The sequence below is a fragment of the Anomalospiza imberbis genome, chromosome 18, assembly GCF_031753505.1.
Source record: "Anomalospiza imberbis isolate Cuckoo-Finch-1a 21T00152 chromosome 18, ASM3175350v1, whole genome shotgun sequence".
NCBI classification, from domain to species: domain Eukaryota; kingdom Metazoa; phylum Chordata; class Aves; order Passeriformes; family Viduidae; genus Anomalospiza; species Anomalospiza imberbis.
In genome coordinates, this window is record NC_089698.1 from 10,929,428 (window position 1) to 10,947,564 (window position 18,137).

General features: G+C 44.9%; 1 protein-coding gene across 9 annotated transcripts in view; it reads left to right on the forward strand.

Annotated features, from left to right (window-relative positions):
- The window catches only part of LOC137484854 (E3 ubiquitin-protein ligase RNF185), a 45,153-nt gene that overhangs the window by 4,881 nt on the left and 22,135 nt on the right, over positions 1-18,137 (forward strand). For 3 of the 9 annotated variants that reach the window (XM_068209024.1, XM_068209026.1, XM_068209025.1), the window contains 6 exons: positions 415-648; positions 2,204-2,222; positions 2,866-2,978; positions 3,495-3,549; positions 5,474-5,591; positions 11,956-12,055. In XM_068209024.1, the coding sequence (XP_068065125.1) occupies positions 467-648; positions 2,204-2,222; positions 2,866-2,978; positions 3,495-3,549; positions 5,474-5,591; positions 11,956-12,055 (587 nt within the window). In that variant the 5' untranslated portion in view covers positions 415-466. Of the gene's footprint in view, positions 1-414; positions 649-2,203; positions 2,223-2,865; positions 2,979-3,494; positions 3,550-5,473; positions 5,592-6,715; positions 9,201-9,405; positions 9,487-9,984; positions 10,104-11,955; positions 12,056-14,259; positions 14,369-18,137 lie in introns of those variants that run through there. The other 6 variants (XM_068209035.1, XM_068209030.1, XM_068209029.1 and 3 more) reach the window with 6 other exon arrangements.

Here is an 18,137-nt window from a genome sequence, read left to right on the forward strand (position 1 = left end):
CTCTGCATTGTCAGTGTTCAAACTGTGAATTACTTCCTGATTAAATTCTGCTTCCGACTGCCCCCTCAGTTATAAGTAGTGTTGAATTTTGGAAGAGCGTGTATGACTAGGTGAGCTCATTCTCCTTACAGCAAATGGCATTTATGAGAAAATACAGGGGGGTTGTTTTGGCTGTGGATGCTTATCAGTAACAATAAAATACAGGTCACTCATCAGCCAGGTCATACTGTGGGACTGTAAAGTAGCTTAGTCTCTAAAAAAAGATCCCTCTTGGCTATGTTAAATTAAAACCATCAACAACAGGATTCAAGAGCTTCTTAGATAAATCACTGCCAGTTTGGAATGGGGCCAGAATGCAATGTTCATAATGCCAATAATTATTTAAGTTTGTTTGTTTTTTTCCCTTTCTCACAGCTAGGATACCAAGAGGAAAATTTTCTTGTCCTTGTTTGGGCAGTCCTTGAGGATGGCAAGCAAAGGACCCACGACTTCTGCATCAACAAAGAGCTCCAGTACTGGAGGGACCAGTGGCAGCAGTAGCAGTAATGGTTCTGGGGACAACACTAATCAGGACAACACTTTTGAATGCAACATCTGTTTAGACACTGCCAAGGATGCAGTTATCAGCTTGTGTGGGCACCTCTTTTGGTAAGTGCTGCAGCCCCACACATCAGCCGGAACACCATCTCTCTGATCCCATAAAAACCTGGGATGACTGTAATTCTAGAGGAGGGACTGTGGGTTTGGTTTAGGAGAGGCTTGGGTTTGCTCCTCAGCTGGTTTTCTTTGCTTGTGTTCCAGGGAGTGGGTTTCCTGTGTCTTAAACTCCCTGTAGTGCTGGATTATTGTGTAAAAGCAAACAAACAAGCAGTCCCACTCAGACAGTTCAGTGCTCATTGATACTGTTTGCTTATGGGTGTTATTTTCTTTGTGCTGTCTGGCCTAGCACAGATGTGTTCTTTAGATCTAAATTCCTTTCTGACCTCAGCATACCTAAACCTGGATATTAATCTGGGTTCTGCAGGTCAAATTGTAGTTTCTCCTACAAGCTTGCTTTATTTTTTCCTTTGAAATAATAAAAAAAAATTAAAAAAACAGGCAGTAAGCTTTTACATATGGGCAATTTCTCTTTTCCCATGATATTGCACTTGTGTTAGGAACATTTTAGTTCTTTAATTTGACTTAGAAATAATGTACAGCACAGATATATGTGCAGAATTTCTGATGTGGGTAATTTGGTTTGAATATACCCTTTCTGGAATGTGAAGAATTCAAGGGTTCACATGGCCAAATGTGGGGGGGGTTGGAGTTCAATTTACACAGTGGGCTAAATCTTTAATAAAAAAGAAGCCTGAAAGTGCTTTTCTCCTCTGCAAATATACATAGCTTCTGAAAATCCAGGATTTTATTTGGGGAGATGGAAAATCACTGGCTTGGGGCGTGTTAAGATAAAATAACATTAAATTATTGCACAAAAGGATTTGGAATAATGGAATCTTGAAAGTACCGGGTGTCTTGTCTGAGTGGTGTTATTGAGACCATTTTGAAAGCAGCATGCTGTTTAGCAGTTTTATCCTGTAGTTGCTTGTCTTTGACCGTTTTTTCATTTGACCTAGCAATTTAATCTGTATCATGGTAAATTCTCTGCCCTGAGCAACTGAGTGTGATCTCAATAGCTGACCCTGCTCTGAGCATCAGGTTGGACTAGAGGCTACCTGAGGTACCATCCAGCCTTAGTTATTCCATTGATTCTGTGAATATGGCTGATGTTTCAGCTCAATTTCTAAGATCCTAAAATCTCATTACTGACATCTTGCTCATTTGCATCTTGACTTTGGGATAGCTTTTCATGGTATCAGAAGAGAAAATTTGTACAATAAACTCTAAGATTAATGCAGCCTCTGTCTGGGCCTGGTGAGGACCCAGGAGTGGGAGATGCACAGAACCACATTAGGAATTTAGATTGCATAACCTGGAAAAAAAAAAAAAAAAAAACAACAGTGGAGAACAGTCTTAGGCTGTGTTTGCAAAAAATATTTTAATGGAAGGCTACAGAACTGGCCTAGCTGGATTCCAGGATTCTGTTGTCACCAAGCTGCGCTATCCCTGTACGCTGCACATTTGTCATATAGAGTTCAGTAACTAATTCTATTTTCCTCTCTTTTTCTGCTCTGTGAACAAATTGTCCTGGGAATGCTCACAGTTGGCCTTGTTTACACCAGGTAAGACAGGTTTTCTTTTACGTTGTCTTTCATCAGCTTCAGTTGCTCAATCAAGCCCTTGGTTCTCTGGAGTATCCCCCTCTTTTCAAATGTGCTTTTCTCTCCAGGGCAGTCACAACCTGCTCATGCAGCTTAATGTGCAACAGCTTGCAATCTGCTCTTTGAGCAACAAGAAAACTTAGATTCTGTTCCACTGGCTTCCACTTCTGAGTTTCTTAAACCCTGCATAATTGCAGTTTTGGTACAATTACTGTTGGAGCTTGCAGGCTTTAGTTTGCAGGTTTAAGTGCTGAGTGTACTTTTCTTTGCGTACATGGTGTTTTACATTGTGGTACCATTATAGAGAAGGTGGATGACAGGAAGGTTTCCTGCACTAGCCCTTGGCCTTTGCAGGACTGCTCCTACTCTTTATTTCTTATTTTACTCCAGCACAGATCAGAATATGTACACGTCAGCAAGTTGTTCCCACCAGAACAGCCTAAGTGCCAACTCCACTTCGGGGAGTACCTGGCACTTACTAAAATGTTTTGCTCCAGAACTTTGTGAGAAATTGCTAAAGTCTTTCTGCATGGCTGCAAATGAGGTTTTGCACAGTTATTTTTGTGGTATTTTAGTGGTTTTCTTGTAATTTCCTTTCTTTTAGTGGCTAGAGACCAGGCCAAACAGACAAGTGTGTCCTGTATGCAAAGCAGGAATCAGTCGAGATAAAGTTATTCCTCTGTATGGAAGAGGTAGCACTGGGCAGCAGGACCCCAGGTAAGAAACCTAAATGCAACTATTTTCATTTGAAAATTAAAGATGAAACTTTAGGGTCTTAAGATTAAGCTGTTAAAGTGCTGGATTCACAGTTTTAAATACTTTGTGAAAAGACATAGATCCGATATTTCTGCCAAATATTTCTGGCTTTTTCAGGGCCTGTGTTTACACGCATTTCTTGTTCTACTGGCAATTCATTTTAATTTGAATCAGGTGTTAATTGTCAGTTACAAGTGGTAGGTTGCAGTGATTATTATCTGATCAGAGAAGCTTATATTAAATGTTCATGTCCTCAGTTTTTATCCTTTGCAATGGGTGTTTGTTACTCAAAAGTGCGGCATTATGTGCTGCTGAAGGTCCAAAGCTGCGTGGTTGGCTCTCTCACACACTGCTCCAGCTCTGCTGGATGGCTCCAGGAGACTCTCTTTTATGGTGATTCTGCATTATTAGCCAGGGTTCTGCAGATACTGTTGTCACATGTCCTTGCACTTGAGCTAATTTCACAACTTCCTGCAGAGAGAAAACTCCACCACGACCCCAAGGACAGAGACCTGAACCAGAGAACAGAGGGGTAAGTGATCCAACAAGCTTGAGTGTTTCAGTTGTTTTTATTGATAGTGGTATTTATTCATCCTGGAGGACATAATGTGTGTGAGAGAACCTGCATGAGGATCCTGCAGCTCACACATCCTGCTCTTCCCCAGCTGGTTGTTCATGAATCACTGATAGCTGTGGTGGGGCAGAGAGCTCCATTCCTGTGGTGCCCTTTAGCATCCCAAAGAACAGCCCAGCTTGGATCGTGCTTCATGAACGCAGCCCAGTGTGGTATCACTGGCAAAGCTTCTCATACTTGATTGTTCTCCACGTTTGAATACAAGGAACACTTTGCTTTGCAAATCCTTTGTGCAAGTGTATTTCTGTCACAGCATACGTGTCATTAATTAATCCACCTATTAATTTAGATTTTTGACACTGACACCTGCTTCTCTCGTTTTGACGGGATGTTACTGTACCATGGCATTACAAGCAAGAGGAAGTCAATATCTGCTGGATGCGTGTCAATTTGAAGAGGGGTCAGTGGTTTTGTTGAGGAGATTACATAGGGTGAATGTAAACAGTAGCTGGCACAGATGGAGCAGATGTGGGAGTAGGACAGACCACAGTGTTCTTCAGCATGATGGCAGCAAGTGTGACCTGATGAAACAATGGCACATTTCCATGTAACTCAGCCTGGGGTCCTTGGAGAGGATTGTCTCCCTCATGCTTCAAGCAAACAACTCTGCAGGGTGTGATTAGGGTGCATTTCTGTATTGAATGTATTGGGAGCTCAGCTGTTCTCTTTCACTAAAGCATTGCTGCCTTATTAAATCAGTTCCTGTACCTTTCTTGAACCTTTCAGCTGGTGCTGCTGTAAATCACAGGGATGGGGTATGAAGGCAGGGCAGTAGTGGTGCTATTCTCTTCATATCCTGTACCTGCCACAGAGAGCTTTGCTGTCCCTCAGAGTTAGTGGCAAAAAATACTTGAGAAGAGTATGGTCAAAAGACCAACTCCTCAAATCAAGGGTCAACCAAGAAACATTTGGCTTTTATTGTATAAGTAAAATCATCTTTGTCCTCCCATTGTTGGTGGTGATAAACCAGAGGGTCTTTCAGAACTGCTATCACTGTTATAATCCTGAGGTGAGAGGACAGATCGCTGGATTACAGAACTGTGGGCTCTCCACAGTGTTTAGGCATGACACAAAGCCCCTAGATTCACACACACTTCTCAAACAGCACACTGCTTCTGCAGAGCAGGATCCATCTCAATTCAGAGCACTTATCTTTTGACTTGATGTGGTATTTTAGTCTGGATCCCTCGGGGTCAGTGTTATTGCAATGTAACTTCCTTTTTTCCTCCTTTCCTTATGTCTTGCATTCCTGCCCCAGGTGATTTTGCCACCTTAATTTGCGTTCCCATGGTAAATTTTTTTGTGGTTTTCCTTCAAATGCTCTATGCATCCCACTGGCAATTTATCATTTCACTGGGTGTTTAACTGATGCACATGTATCACAAATATCAATTTAGATTATTTTCTTAAGTACCTTTCTTAGATGGCTAACAGCTGTTAACACATTGTTAAGACATTCTAAAGAGAATTCCTTCTGGTGATTTTGATACTTTGGCAGATACCTACTACTTTAAGTTGAGAAAGGTTACAGTTGAGAAACACTGTCCTAATTTGTGGCCCTCGATCAAGAACTGCAGTTGCTAGTTTTCATTTTCTCAAACCTTTGGGTTGCTTGGTGAATTTGCTGCTGTCTGAAACATTTCAAAGCCAGGAGAGCTAGAGGATCTCTACAAAAGTGTGTCAGACTGAAAGTTGCCAGGCAGCATGGCCCTCCTTCAGCCATGGGAAAGCCAGTGAGAGGGAGTGTCTGCACGTCCACAAAATACTCTGAAACAGGCTCTAAGTGATCACCTTTTTTTCTTCTGTTCTTTGTTCTCTGCAGGGATTCCAGGGCTTTGGGTTTGGCGACGGTGGCTTCCAGATGTCCTTTGGAATTGGGGCGTTTCCCTTTGGTATATTTGCAACAGCCTTCAACATAAACGACGGGCGACCTCCTCCAGGTACCACGGATCCTTCTCCTGTCCCATCACAGACAGACATTTTACAAACTCTTAAATAACCTGCTAAATGGCAAAATATTCTGAACAGTAACCAGTGTTGTCAATAGAACCACAAAATGAGGGCAAAAACACTCTGTAGAGAACGTGGTCTGTGGCTGGTATGTTTTGTACACAGACTTATAAAAGAAGCAAGTTTGTCACTTCCGTATAATTTGCTGAAGGCCCCCTGGGAGACCAGTGACTGCAGAGAAACAGTGGCACAGGAGACTACTCTCCTCTAATTCAGATGTCTCCTCTGGTACACCAGCAGACTTCTCCTGAAAAATGTGACAAATTGGACTAGACTTTGTAATAATAATAAAAAGGAGTCACTAGGGGTGTATGAAAGAGACCCAGATTTTAAAAACAGCAGGAAAAGACCATTTCCTAAAAGATGAGAGGGAAAAATTTAAACTGTTGCTCTGTACCACAAAACTATGAATGCAAAGATTGTTCATTTTCCAGAAATTTATTTCTGAGACAGTCATCTGTATTCTACAAGAAGTAACTTTCCAGTGAAATTACTTCATGTTTTTGATTCACAAAAACCAGTTGGATTACTCCAGGGGGTGACCTTGCTCTCTAACAATGAAGTAATCCCTAGAGAACCTCCTCCCCATCTTCACTGTAGACAAACTGACTCTGTTTTGAACAAGAACACCTACTGCCCAGGGTTTTCTGAATTTATTTTGTGAAAGGTTATACCTGGCAAATATTCCACCATGTCATATGGCACAGGAGTTATGAGGAACAAACTCATTCTTCACATCTCACCAGCATTGCCAAGTCCTGTGCTGTCCTTGGGTCAAATTATCTTCCCTATTAACTGTAGTTCAGTGTCCCCTGAAAATCTGCTGGGGGTGGGCCTGAACTAAGGAGTCCTGCTTCAAGATACTTGTCTTCCTTCTGATGTGCCCATGCAGCCAGCCAGGCTGAGGGTAGGAAGTAGCAACTTTCTCACCAGGCAGATTCTTTGCATATTTTTCAATGTATGAATATACTAAATTCAGAATATAAACAATCAGAGAGAAAAGGAAGGAGCTGAATTGTTGTTTGTTTTTTTTTTTTTACTTCCTGTTTTCCAGCTGTTCCAGGCACTCCTCAATATGTGGATGAGCAGTTCCTTTCCCGCCTCTTCCTGTTTGTGGCACTGGTGATAATGTTCTGGCTGTTGATTGCATAAGTCTTTTCCATTATTCTATATATTCATGACCAACAAGGCCACTGAAACAGTTACAAACTGCATCCCCATCCCATTTGAAACCTCTTGGTGTCTGGTTCCATAGCTACCTATGGGCTTCAGGAATTGGTGGTACCACAGCACAATGAGGAATCTCACATTTTGCACCAGAGTTGGTAATTAAAACATTGGTTTAAAAGTGTATTTCAGCTCAGATATCTTGTACAACAGGTTCCTGCCACAAACCATGGGCCTAGCTGCGCTCCGAAAGGGAGTGCTGCTTTGAAATCCTGTGCCAATCAGTGACACCGGGTCTGTGGGATACACAGTTATCCCAGCGCAGACTGGGCAGGTAAGGAAACTTCTCCAGTGTGACCAGTGTCTCCTGCTTTGCAACCACGATGGATCTGCCAGAGCTGCAGATGTTATTTAATGTCTCCATCAACATCTGACCTTCTCCAGGAAATCATCTGCAGCACTGCTGAGACTCTCTGGGGCACAGCATGTGATGCAAACGGAACCGGGTCTGGAGACTGGTTTCTTTTCCGTCTGTTATTTCCTGGCGTGATGGAAAACCCTTCCTGATGGTTCTGATGGCTGTTAGAAGAAGGGATACAAATTTATGCTGCAATTTTTTAAAGCCTGAGCATGCTGGAGCCAGACACTGGAAGATTCTCTGGCTGTGGAGCCAGGTGGGGCTGCTGGACCCAGCCCAGTTGCTCACTGACAAACAGTGTTGTCTTCCCCAGCTCTGTGCAGCACCTGTGGCTGCACTCATGGACAATCCCCTCACAACCTCGTCACTGTAGCGACATTTATCTTTCTCAAGGCTTGGAGACTTTCTACAGAAGGTCATGTACTCCAGATAAAATCCTATTACAGATCTGAGATCAGCTTGTTTGGGGAGAGGAACAAAAGGCATCTTTGCATGAGTTTTGAGGTAAAACTTGTCATGCTGTAAAATTACACAGGAGGAGACATGAGATCCTGCCTTTGCCAGCACACGCTCAGTAGGGAACATTTGGAAGATCTCTCTGCAGGTGCACACAGCCCTTCTCCCGTGCCACAGCAGAACAGCTACAGCGCAAGAGTCTCTGCAGCTAAAATCTACCAAAGATTTTAATTGGAAGTGCTGGAGGAGACCACAACCATTAATGTGCTGAGGGGATATTTCAGAAGGTGAGCAATCTGCTGCCGCTTTGGAATCCTGTTGGGTGTTCAGCTTTAAAGAGTACTCCTGATGTATTTGTGTAGATTCCTTCAAAACAGGTATGAGAGGTTCCCTAGCAAGATGAACAGTTCCTATTTCTCTGACTAGGCGATTCCATTTTTTTTTCTCTTACTGTTTATGGATTTTTTTGATTCCGGCCACTCATAGTCATAATGGTTTCCTGCAAGATGAATGTTGTGACTTCCCTGACAGTAGACAGAAAAACTGAAAAGCAAATCAATTAACAGAAACTTTGTTTCAATAGCTTGGGATTTTTTTAGCATATGGAAGAGATTCCTGGGCAGGACACCTTTAATTAATTGTTATAGAAGTTTATTTATGTAATTATAAACCGTTTCGTTTTAGTGTCAAGGCAGAGTATGACTGAAGTTTAACTTGCCTACCTCCAAAATTCCATCTGGCAAGTAGAATGTTGCAAAGCTTCTGCAGTGTTTTGTCATGTCAGATTTATACCTGACTCCGTGATAATCTGACAGAATATATTGCTCATCTATTTGTAGCTGAGGTGGTGCTTCAGCTTTTGTTGTGCAACACTTCTGAGTAGCTGAACTTCGGCATAGGGCTCTTCTCAAGGGTGTAACTTGGTATCGGGGGCCCTTCCCAGGAGGAAAGGCTGTTTTGTTCGGTTGTCCTACAATGTCGCAGCTTTGGGTTCCTCTCCTGCGCGGTCAGCACCACCTACTGATGGGAAGGGAAGGTTCCTGTGACAGCGAGGGATGGATTCCTTCTCCTTTTGTGCGGAGAAACTCGATGCTGAGAGGTTATGCAGGGAGGAGAAGCCTTTATCCCCTAAAGAGGATAGAGAAGTGACTGCAGTAGATTCAAGAGGTACTGAAATATATTTAACTAACACATTTTAAAAACCAGAATTTTAATGGATTGGGGGTGGGGATTTCCATCTAGGAGTGAGCGAGATAATGGATTTAGAGAAAGCTGCAGAAGCATGACCGAGAGTTCTTATTTTCCGGCAATTCAAGGACGAAATAGTCTAAAAGTGTTAACGCTTGGTTCCCCTTTCCCTGGTGTGCTTTTGTATGTACCCCTTCCCGTAACCCGACCGCACGCGGCCCGGACGGCTCGGTTAGTGCGTTACCGTTCCTCCTCACTAATTTTCACTGTTGTGAAAGTGATTTAGAATTAAAGAATGGTTTTCCATTGAGCGGAGTGCGCCGCCGTTCCTTTGCGCTGCCGTGGGGGCGGGGCCGCGCCCGCCGCGGCACGGGCGGGGCGGGGCTGCGGGCGCGGGGCGCCGCCATTGGCCGCCGGCGCGGAAAGGGCGGGGCGGGCGGGCGGGGCAGCGCGGGGATTGGCCGGTGCGCGGAGAGGGCGCCGCCGATTGGCCCGCGGCGGGGGGCGGGGCGCGGCGCGGCGGAGAGGCGGGCCCAGGTGCGGCGGCCGCCGCTGGCGTCGGGCGGGCGGCGGGCGCGGGATGGAGGCGCTGCCAGGTGAGCTCGGGCCGGGCCGGCCGCGCCTCCGCGGGAGGAGCCGCCCTCGCCGCCACGGCGCGGGCGCGCGTACGCGAGGCCGCGGCTCTCGTCGGCCGCGGTACTTTGTGCGGCCGCTGGTGCATCGGTGGTGTCGCGGGGCGGCCCCTGCGGGGCTCGACGGGGCCGCTGCCTGCTGAGCCGGCCGGACGTCAGCCCGCGGCTGGGGAGCGTTCTGTGGCCGGCCCGCGGCTCCCTCCAGCGGGTGGCCACACGCGCGGCCCGGGGGTCCCCGGCGGGTGTCCGCAGCCCCGGTGCAATGGGATCCGCGGGACGGCCGTGGCAGATGCGGCGCGTCCCGCCCCGGGGCGGCCGGAGCCGGCACGGGGTCCTGCAGCGCAGGTGCCGGCGGGCCTGCCGGTGCCGCTCACCCCGTCGCTGTTGTCCCGCTCGAGGCTCGGCCGCTGCCCGTCTCTGACACATTCCTCCCGTCCTGGGGAACTCGACAGACCTGTTACATGGATTATGTCCGTTTGCGTTTCCTTCGCACTGTTTCCTGCTCTGTTTTCTTCATTTCCGTCGTTTCTCCTGCATACTGAAGCAATTTCTGTTGGATGAAGGGCCGTTCGTTTCCGTTTGTGAGCTAACCAGCCTTCCTGGGTACTCTTAAACAGATGTAGCACTGCAGCTGAGAGTAGGTGTAATTTCTTCGTGGAGTTCCGAAGGTGATGGGTCAGATTCTGTAAGATGGTCGGGGAGTAATTTGTTGCTTGTAGCCAGCTGTGGTGTAGTAATTGATCTTTAAATGTCTTTAATAGGATCCACAGACAGTTTTGACACGTGTTTGTTGTGCTGGTGACACTGAATGGGAGGGGATGGAGCTGCAGAATGTTTGGTTTGCAGGTAGTTTTGGCCTGCAGCTATTTCAGAAGTTCAGCCGATCTCCAGGGCTTGCCCTGCTTGGAGAGGAGAGCCTTGGCTGCCTGTGCATGGAGGCACAGGGACATGGAGATTTGCCTTTTATTCCCGAGCCCGTTTGGTGTGCTGAAAAGCCATTTCCTTTATAGGACAACATGGGTAGGGTCAGGTTTTTCCAAGGTTCTCCCAGCCTTTACTCCCAGCTGTGCAGGTCTGAGCTCAGGTGGAGTTCTTGGTGTCCTGGATTAGCAGAAGGGCACAGGGGCAGGTGATCCAGGTGTGGAGCTGATGCACACTTAGGAACTGAAGCAGCAACCTACACCACTTGTCACATTTGAAGGAACCCTATGAGCCTTACATATTTATGCAGACCTCCCTGGGTACTGCTGGTCTGCTGGTGATAATGGTGCTTGTCGCTGGGCAGCAAATGGTTTTTTCCCTGAAATAGCTATTCATGTAAAAAATGCAAGATCTTCACCCTGGTTAATCTTAAACATTGTCGCTGACCTAGATGGTGGGGTAAAGGTGCGTGGAAGGCTGATGGCTTCTGTTTTGTGTAGCTTCAGGGAACTTAACAGTGGTATGAACTTGCCTAAGCCACTACCAAGTTGTACCATTCTTTGGAAAAGGGAAGTCCGTGGTTTGTGGTTTTCCTTCTCTGAGTGCACCTTTTTCTTTAATGCAGCCTTGCTGCAAGGAAACTGTTGGTAGCAGGAAGAAGCAGGTTTGGGATCTTCTCAGCTCTGTGACACATTTCTTGTGCCATCCTGTGCTGAACTAAGATTCTCGACTCTTTAATATGCCTGCACTGCCCTTGGCATTTTGGATACCATTCATCTGTGTGCCAAATGTTCTTTGTGCACAAGTTTTCATTCTGTTTTCCTAGCATGCTTGCATCTAAGTAACCATCTTTCTCTGAGGCTTTCTGGCAGTTCCAGCAAAAACTATTATAGCTCTATCATAACTTTTATAAGTATTTTGTGAAAGGGCAATAGGCCAGTAGCATCACTCCCCCTTCCTAAATCTGACGGTAGTCTGGTGTTGGCTGTACAGTCTCTATGGGATTATTCATTCCAGAGTGTAATTCCTTCCTGGTAGTCTACTTGTTCTCTATTGAATGAAGTTTGCCTTTCCTTTCTTTCAGTTCTGGGAAATCCAGTTAATTATACAAATGAGAGCAAACGTTATGTGCTGAGTCAGTGGTGTGGGGGAAGCAGTAGTGTGGCTTCCTGGCCTAGCACAGTTCTCTGTTGGAATTGTTGTACTAGACCAGTGCTGCCTTCCTGAAATTTCTGCTCTGACAGAGCTGTAACTGAACTGTTTGATATGAAAAATCATATTCTTTTTTCTGCAGAATGTGAAGGAGATGTCACGTCTGGAGAAAAAAAAAATATACAAGATATCAAAGTTTGATTTGGGAGTTCCCACTCTGGGTTATAGACTTCCTGCAGCTTTCCATGCGGGAAGGCTTTCCTGTCAGTTACTTAAGCTTGTTCTTTATGAAGGATGTACCAATCTTTGTTTTCTCTGGTGTAAATTGCTTGCTGTTTGTCCCCTTATTGCTGCGTGCAGGTGAAGAAGTCTGGAGATGTCTGGGATGTGGGGACAGCATTGCTGCTGGGCAGCGCCTCCACAAGACTGTCAATGAAGCTTGGCACATCTCCTGTTTCCGGTAGGTAAAGCTTCAGCCTTTAAACCCTCCTTGTGTTGTTCCACTGGCTGGGACCCGGTGGTGAAGCACCAGCAGTGATCTCTGTGCCTGAGCTGTTCCGAGCTCGTTTGAGGCCGTACCTCAGGGACAGCATGCAGTCCTGAGAGCAGCTGACACTGCCTGGCAGCGTGGCTGCGCTGACGCAAACGGGATACAGATAAAGTGCAAATAAAAGCTCTGATCTACTGGTGGTGGCAGAAGCCATGGGTTACATGTTTGTCTTCTGCAGCATTCCAAAGTAGTGCCCAGGCAAAGTCGTGCCCAGCCTGTTGCTTTTTCCTTGTGTGGTAGGTGCAAGGGTGTTATCGGGGTGCTGACAGAGAGGAGGGAAGAGAGAGAGATCTTGCCTTTTGCTTTCTCTCCTTTTCAGACTATTAAGACAGATAAACTTACGAAATCTGTTAGATAATGTTGCTGTCAGCAAGGACAAAAAGGGATGTCTGCCATGCTTTTTCCTGGTGGTAGGAGTAATGCCTTTTTGGAGTTCCATGAATACTCAGTCCAGTTTCATGCTCCTGAATCACATTTCTGAAGGGGTCTGTATTTTTGAGAGGGGTTGAGCACCTCCAGCTTCTACTGGCTTCTGTGTTGGTTTGAATATGGGGAGGCTAATATTTCATTACTGTTAAAGAAAGTGAGGAGAAAAGGAAGCCAAAGTGTGGCTTTGGAGGAATGTTTTCTGTGCCAAAATAAGCATCTATTGTCCTCGTTTAAAGAACAGAAAAAAAAAATACCCCAATTTTGTTGAAGGTTGATTGTGGTTATTGGTATATTTAAAAAAATAAAGCATCTCATGCTGCCAAAGCAATGCAGGCTCAGTTGACTCAGAAAATGCTGTTTTAGTGACACATTAATAATCACAATTACATTTTGATTTCATTGCAAATCCCAGTATTTTGGATTTCTGTTGGTTTTAGTGTTCATGTTTAGCCATAATGAAGCAGCTTTTCTTAATCCTGGTTTTCTCTTTTCCCTGAAGGATGAGTATCCTGCTGAGCTTCCCTAGATTCTGCCAGTAGCCAAACCCCAAGCTGTGTGTGCTGTGAAGTCTGTCCCTCTTGCTATTGAATGTATTTCTCTTGTGGGTCTTGATTTGCAAATGTCTTGGTACTTCTTGCTGTTGGGGCTGTTGAGGTAAGGAACAGCTGAGCTGGAGGCAAATCCTGCCTTTGGAACACTTCACAGAGGATTTGTTTTCATAGGTTATATTGTATAATGGAGGTTTGGTTGTTGCTTCCGGGCTGGTTTGTTTTATACAAGTGATGACACCAACCTTTCTCAGAGCTGTGTAGTCACTTTTTGTATTTGCTGATGCACTTCTTTTGCTCTGTGCTTTTGGCGAGCTCGAGCACCCAGCGAAGCTGCTGTGCTCAGTGAGCAGTTGGAGCCTGCAGGAGAGGAAGCTGCCCTCCCCTTTTTCCTAGTTCCAGGGTAGGACTGTACATGAAAACAAGTTTCCAGTTCGCACTGTGTTCCTCCTTTTCTTCTGCTGTCCCTAAGCCATGCTGAGCAGCAGTCTTGTGCCTGATATCCCAAAGCCAAACTTTAAAAAGCCTCTAAGGGTAGGAGGCTTTGGCAGTTGGTAGCTGTGAGTTCCAGCAGCTCTTGTGGAGTGTTTTTTACAGTCTTCCCGTGGATTAGCTGACTCCCTGGCCTGGCACATAATTTCTCTAATGCTGATTGGCACTGCTCCAGGCTCGTTAGCTCTGTTTATTCTTGGTCAGGCTTGGCGCTGGCAGGAGCTGACGTACATGAGCGTCTCTGAGGATTTAAGTTTTTGTCACTTCCCTCCTTCCTCACACTGCATGTACAGGAGCTTTTGTCTCTGAAACCTGCATTTTCTCTGCTGTGGCTTGAGGGAAGAGCAAATCCCTGTTTGTAGATCTTGGATATTTTAGACTGTTCTTTGGCCAGCTGGTTCCTTAGGCTTGAATCTGATGGGTTGGATCTGTCTGAGGAAGTTTCTTAGATGTTTCTGTCACAGTGTCTGTTGTGAATTAACTCTGAATGTGCTTTTGTGCCTCTGAGTTCTGTTGAGACAGCACACGCTATCAAAGGTCACTGCTTTTCACAGTTTGACTCGATTTGGAAATTGCATTGCACAGAACTTCAAACATTACACCAAGAAAGGGAAAGATAGAAGTGAAAAGGTACTTTTTTCCTAGGTCTGGATCATTTTTACCTCAGGGGATTATTGGAAGAGCTTTTTTTGACCAAGAGCTTGATGGTTATATTGTTTTCAGTCCAACTCTTTTCCATATTGCAAAATAGAAGGTAATGCCTTGAATTATACTTTTGAATAAAGTATTATTACTAGTGTTTATTTTTGGTGGTTTGTGTTGCTTTTCTGTAGTTAATGACAAATGAAATTAAAGACAATCCCCACTTTCTGTAGGCATACTGTGTATTTGAACTGGAGTAGGATGGAATGAGAAGACCCAGACATAGCTGTATGGCTTTATCTTAAGGACATGGTATTTGTTAAAAATCCAGTTTTGATTATTTGAAAACCACAAATTCAGATCAAGCCTGTAGACTACATCCAGGTGGAAAATGGATGCATAGGAAGAAAATAATTGGAAATGTTGGCAGGAATTCCTACTGTAGCAGGGTGCTTAAGCACTTTTTAGGAAGGAAGACAGCTGAGGCTCAGTTCCTTCCTAACCATGAAATAACAGAGCGTGTCTAGTGCTGTGGTCTATAAAATAAACCTAATTTAAGTAGCCAAGCAACACTGGCTTGCTGCAGAAATCTCAGCTAAAAGCCAAAGCCAGAAAAAATGTTCACAGTATATCTTCAAAAGTAGCAGAAGGTGATGGATTACTGGTGATTTTACAGTCAAAGATTTAAAATATACACTTTTGTTTATACCCAAACCAGTTAAGTAAAAGCTGAAAAATCATCAGGAGTTTGAAGAGCAGTGGATTTGCAATCCATGGATCAAGGGGTGCCCTTAGCTCCACCCTTACAGAAAGAGAACAGAAAGAGAAACGCTACTAATTTCCCAGCTCTAGTGGTTTGATTGTCTTTCAAAAGGTGATTTTTCTATACTGAATGCCATGTTTTGTGGGCTACAGAAATGGTTTTTTTCTGAGCAAAACTTAGTAAATCACTTTGATTCTTTTTACGTTTGGGGGCAGGAGAAAGCAAGCCAGACAAACTTGTATGAAGACTATGTATAATTAAACCTGGTTTGGGGGTGCAGGATAAACTAGATTATTTCTAAGGGTATTTTTATAAATCTGTTTTCTGTTTTTAGTATATCTACTATCAACTTACCTTTGAAGCAAGTAATTTTTGTGGCTTAGGGATGATCGAGGAATTGGTCATCTAACAATCTCCAGTGACTGTAGGATTTTGGTCTCCCAGACTGTGTACTAGCACTTCATTATCCTCAGGGTTAGAACCTTCTGTCTTCTATCTTCAGAAATCCCGTGTTGCAATTTAAATCCATTTCTTCTAGCCATGTTCATGAAAAACAAGCTTTTTCCCTTGCTTCTGTTATCCACATAACCTTCCCCTGTCAGAAAGCAGATTGTGTCTCCCATCAGTCCCTCGAACAAGGCAGAAGCCCTGGACTTAGCAGACTTAGCTTTTTCTCCAGACTGTATTTTCTAGACTTTAGATCACTTCTGTCGGTTCAATCTCTTTGGCACAGGCCTTCATTTTCCAAAAGCAGCTGCCTCCCCAGAGGACAAACGGTTGAACAGGATTTGAAGCACAAATGTGGACAAATGAAGATGTAAGCAAGATGTGCATTAGGAGGAATTTAAATTGTGGGATGTTTGGTGCTTTGAATTTTGCTTTAGCTTTTCACCTGTGAGCACAAGGCAGGTTTATACACACGGCAGCTGAATTTGAGAGCAGGGGAAACAGCAGTAGTGATAAAAGGCAGCTGAATTAAGGTAGGAGCAGGAAGATAAAAATCTCCTCTTCCCTCTCTTCTCCAGTTTCTGGCAGTTACAGAAACTTAATGATAGGGGCCTCAGAGGTGAGAACTCTTCACTAATCCTGCAGATTCTTAGGAATGTTCCTTTGGTGGTGTCTTCTTCAGCATTGAAATTCAGGAGCTCACTAACATTCAGGGAGACATAGTTGCCTGTTGGCACACAGATCACTATGACCGTTCAAGAGTTTACACATTCAAAGGAACAATGAAGCACTTTGCAGGTGGCCGAATTCCTCAGGGGAATCTATCAGCTACAGGACATCAATGACCAGCCTTTATATTTAAGGAGGAGTGGGGCATTCCAGTCCAAACTTCATTTGGTTGAATCGGCAGCTTGTCCTTTAGGGCACTGTTAATGAGCATTATTATATCAAGGTAATTAGAATTACTGACACAGCACAGGAGTGAGGCAGGATCCCGGTCTTCACAGACCAAAGCAGCACGTTAAGGAGGAATGAGGATGCAGTGGTGTGCCAGTTTTACTGCCTTATCTGCTGTTTTTACAGAGCAGAAGCCACTGCTTCCCAAACCCTGTTTAACCTACGAAGTTTCAGTGGGTTGAACTTCCTTGGTTTGCTTCTCAGCCTGCACACATTCAGGAGGGCTGCAGCCACTGGGGATGGGGATGTGCTTGGTGATGTGAGGTACTGAGAAGCATCACGGTGTTGTTCTGAAGGTGTGCTGCTGCTTAGAAGTGAGATGCAGCGATGGAGCTGAGCTTCGCGTCACCCTTTGTTGTAGTTGACTCAAGATCCGAGTACAAGAGCTGCTGGAGGTGCGTGCCGATCCAAAGGGTGCTGCTTTCAGGGGCTGACTGTATTGCTTTCAGGAGCTGACTCTTGTCTTTCAACAGCAGCAAAGCACGTGTTACACGTTAAGTGCCTTGGAAATTCAATGAGGTGTTGGGATTGCATGAAGTATTTGGAATGCCTCCAAGCTGTGCCGTGCTAAAGGAAAGGCTTGCTGCAAACTCTTCAGGCATCAAGCAGATTCCTCTTCCCCCAGTCCCACACGTATGGAAGTGTCTGTCTGTGCCAGGAGAAGTTTGTGTATCTTAGGGCTGGCGGATGTGCTGAGCAATACATCTGTCTGCAGATATGCTACCGAGCACGGGATGTGTGGCAGAGAGTGTCGAGAGGCTGCCCGGCCCCAGCTGGCTCAAGGTATTCATCACTGGAATATCACAACAGCTGTGTGATTCATTTCTGTGGAGATAAATCTGTAATGGCCGAGACTCAGTGATAAATATCGTGTAAGTCGTTGTCAAGGTTTTTCATGTGTTCCTTTTCATTTGTTAGTTATAGTCTTTTTGGCAAGTTACTGCATAGTTCTAAACTATAATGAGGAAAAAAACCTTCCCCCAGTCCCCGTGATGACTACCTGTTTGGAGTGGAAATGCTGTCAGCATTTGCAGGAGAGAAGTTGCTGATGTCTGACTTGACTTGGTGAAAAAGAAATTTACTCCCGTGGATTTTGGCCCCCAGAGATGATATCGGTAAAATTACAGAAGGTCCCCCCCACACACACCTGTTATCAGCATCTTTGAAGTACAGTCATTCTGGCAGGAATTCAGATCTAGAATGTATGAACACGTTAACACCTTTTCCAGAGCCCTTTTATCAGAGACATTGTGTTCTCAAATAGGTCATAGAAACAACAGAAAAAACAAGAAGTAACAAGACATTTCTGTGTAGCCAAAGTAACTTACTGGCTGCTGCTGCTGCTGGGTCTTGCTGCGGAAGTAAAATAATTTTGATAAAAAGTTTCCTGTTTAAATAGACATTTGACTATGTGTCCTTTGGCTTTAAGGAAGTCTTAAAATCCTTTCCTAGTTGCTTAGCTGTCTGGGTGGTTTTTATTACTTTGAAGTTTGGCTTTATCTGCTGGCTTCATTCACAGACTAGCTGGCTGCTTATCACATCTGTGGATCAAATCTTCAAAGGTTTTGTCTGAAGAGCTGGGATTTATGAGGTCACATGGAATGCCCCTCGGAGGGCGTTGAGCCCATGGCAGCAGAATTGTGGGGAAGGCTTTTGTGTGTAGGTGCTAGAGGCGGGAGGGGCTGGGGCTGCGCTGGAGGTGGGCGTGTGGTGG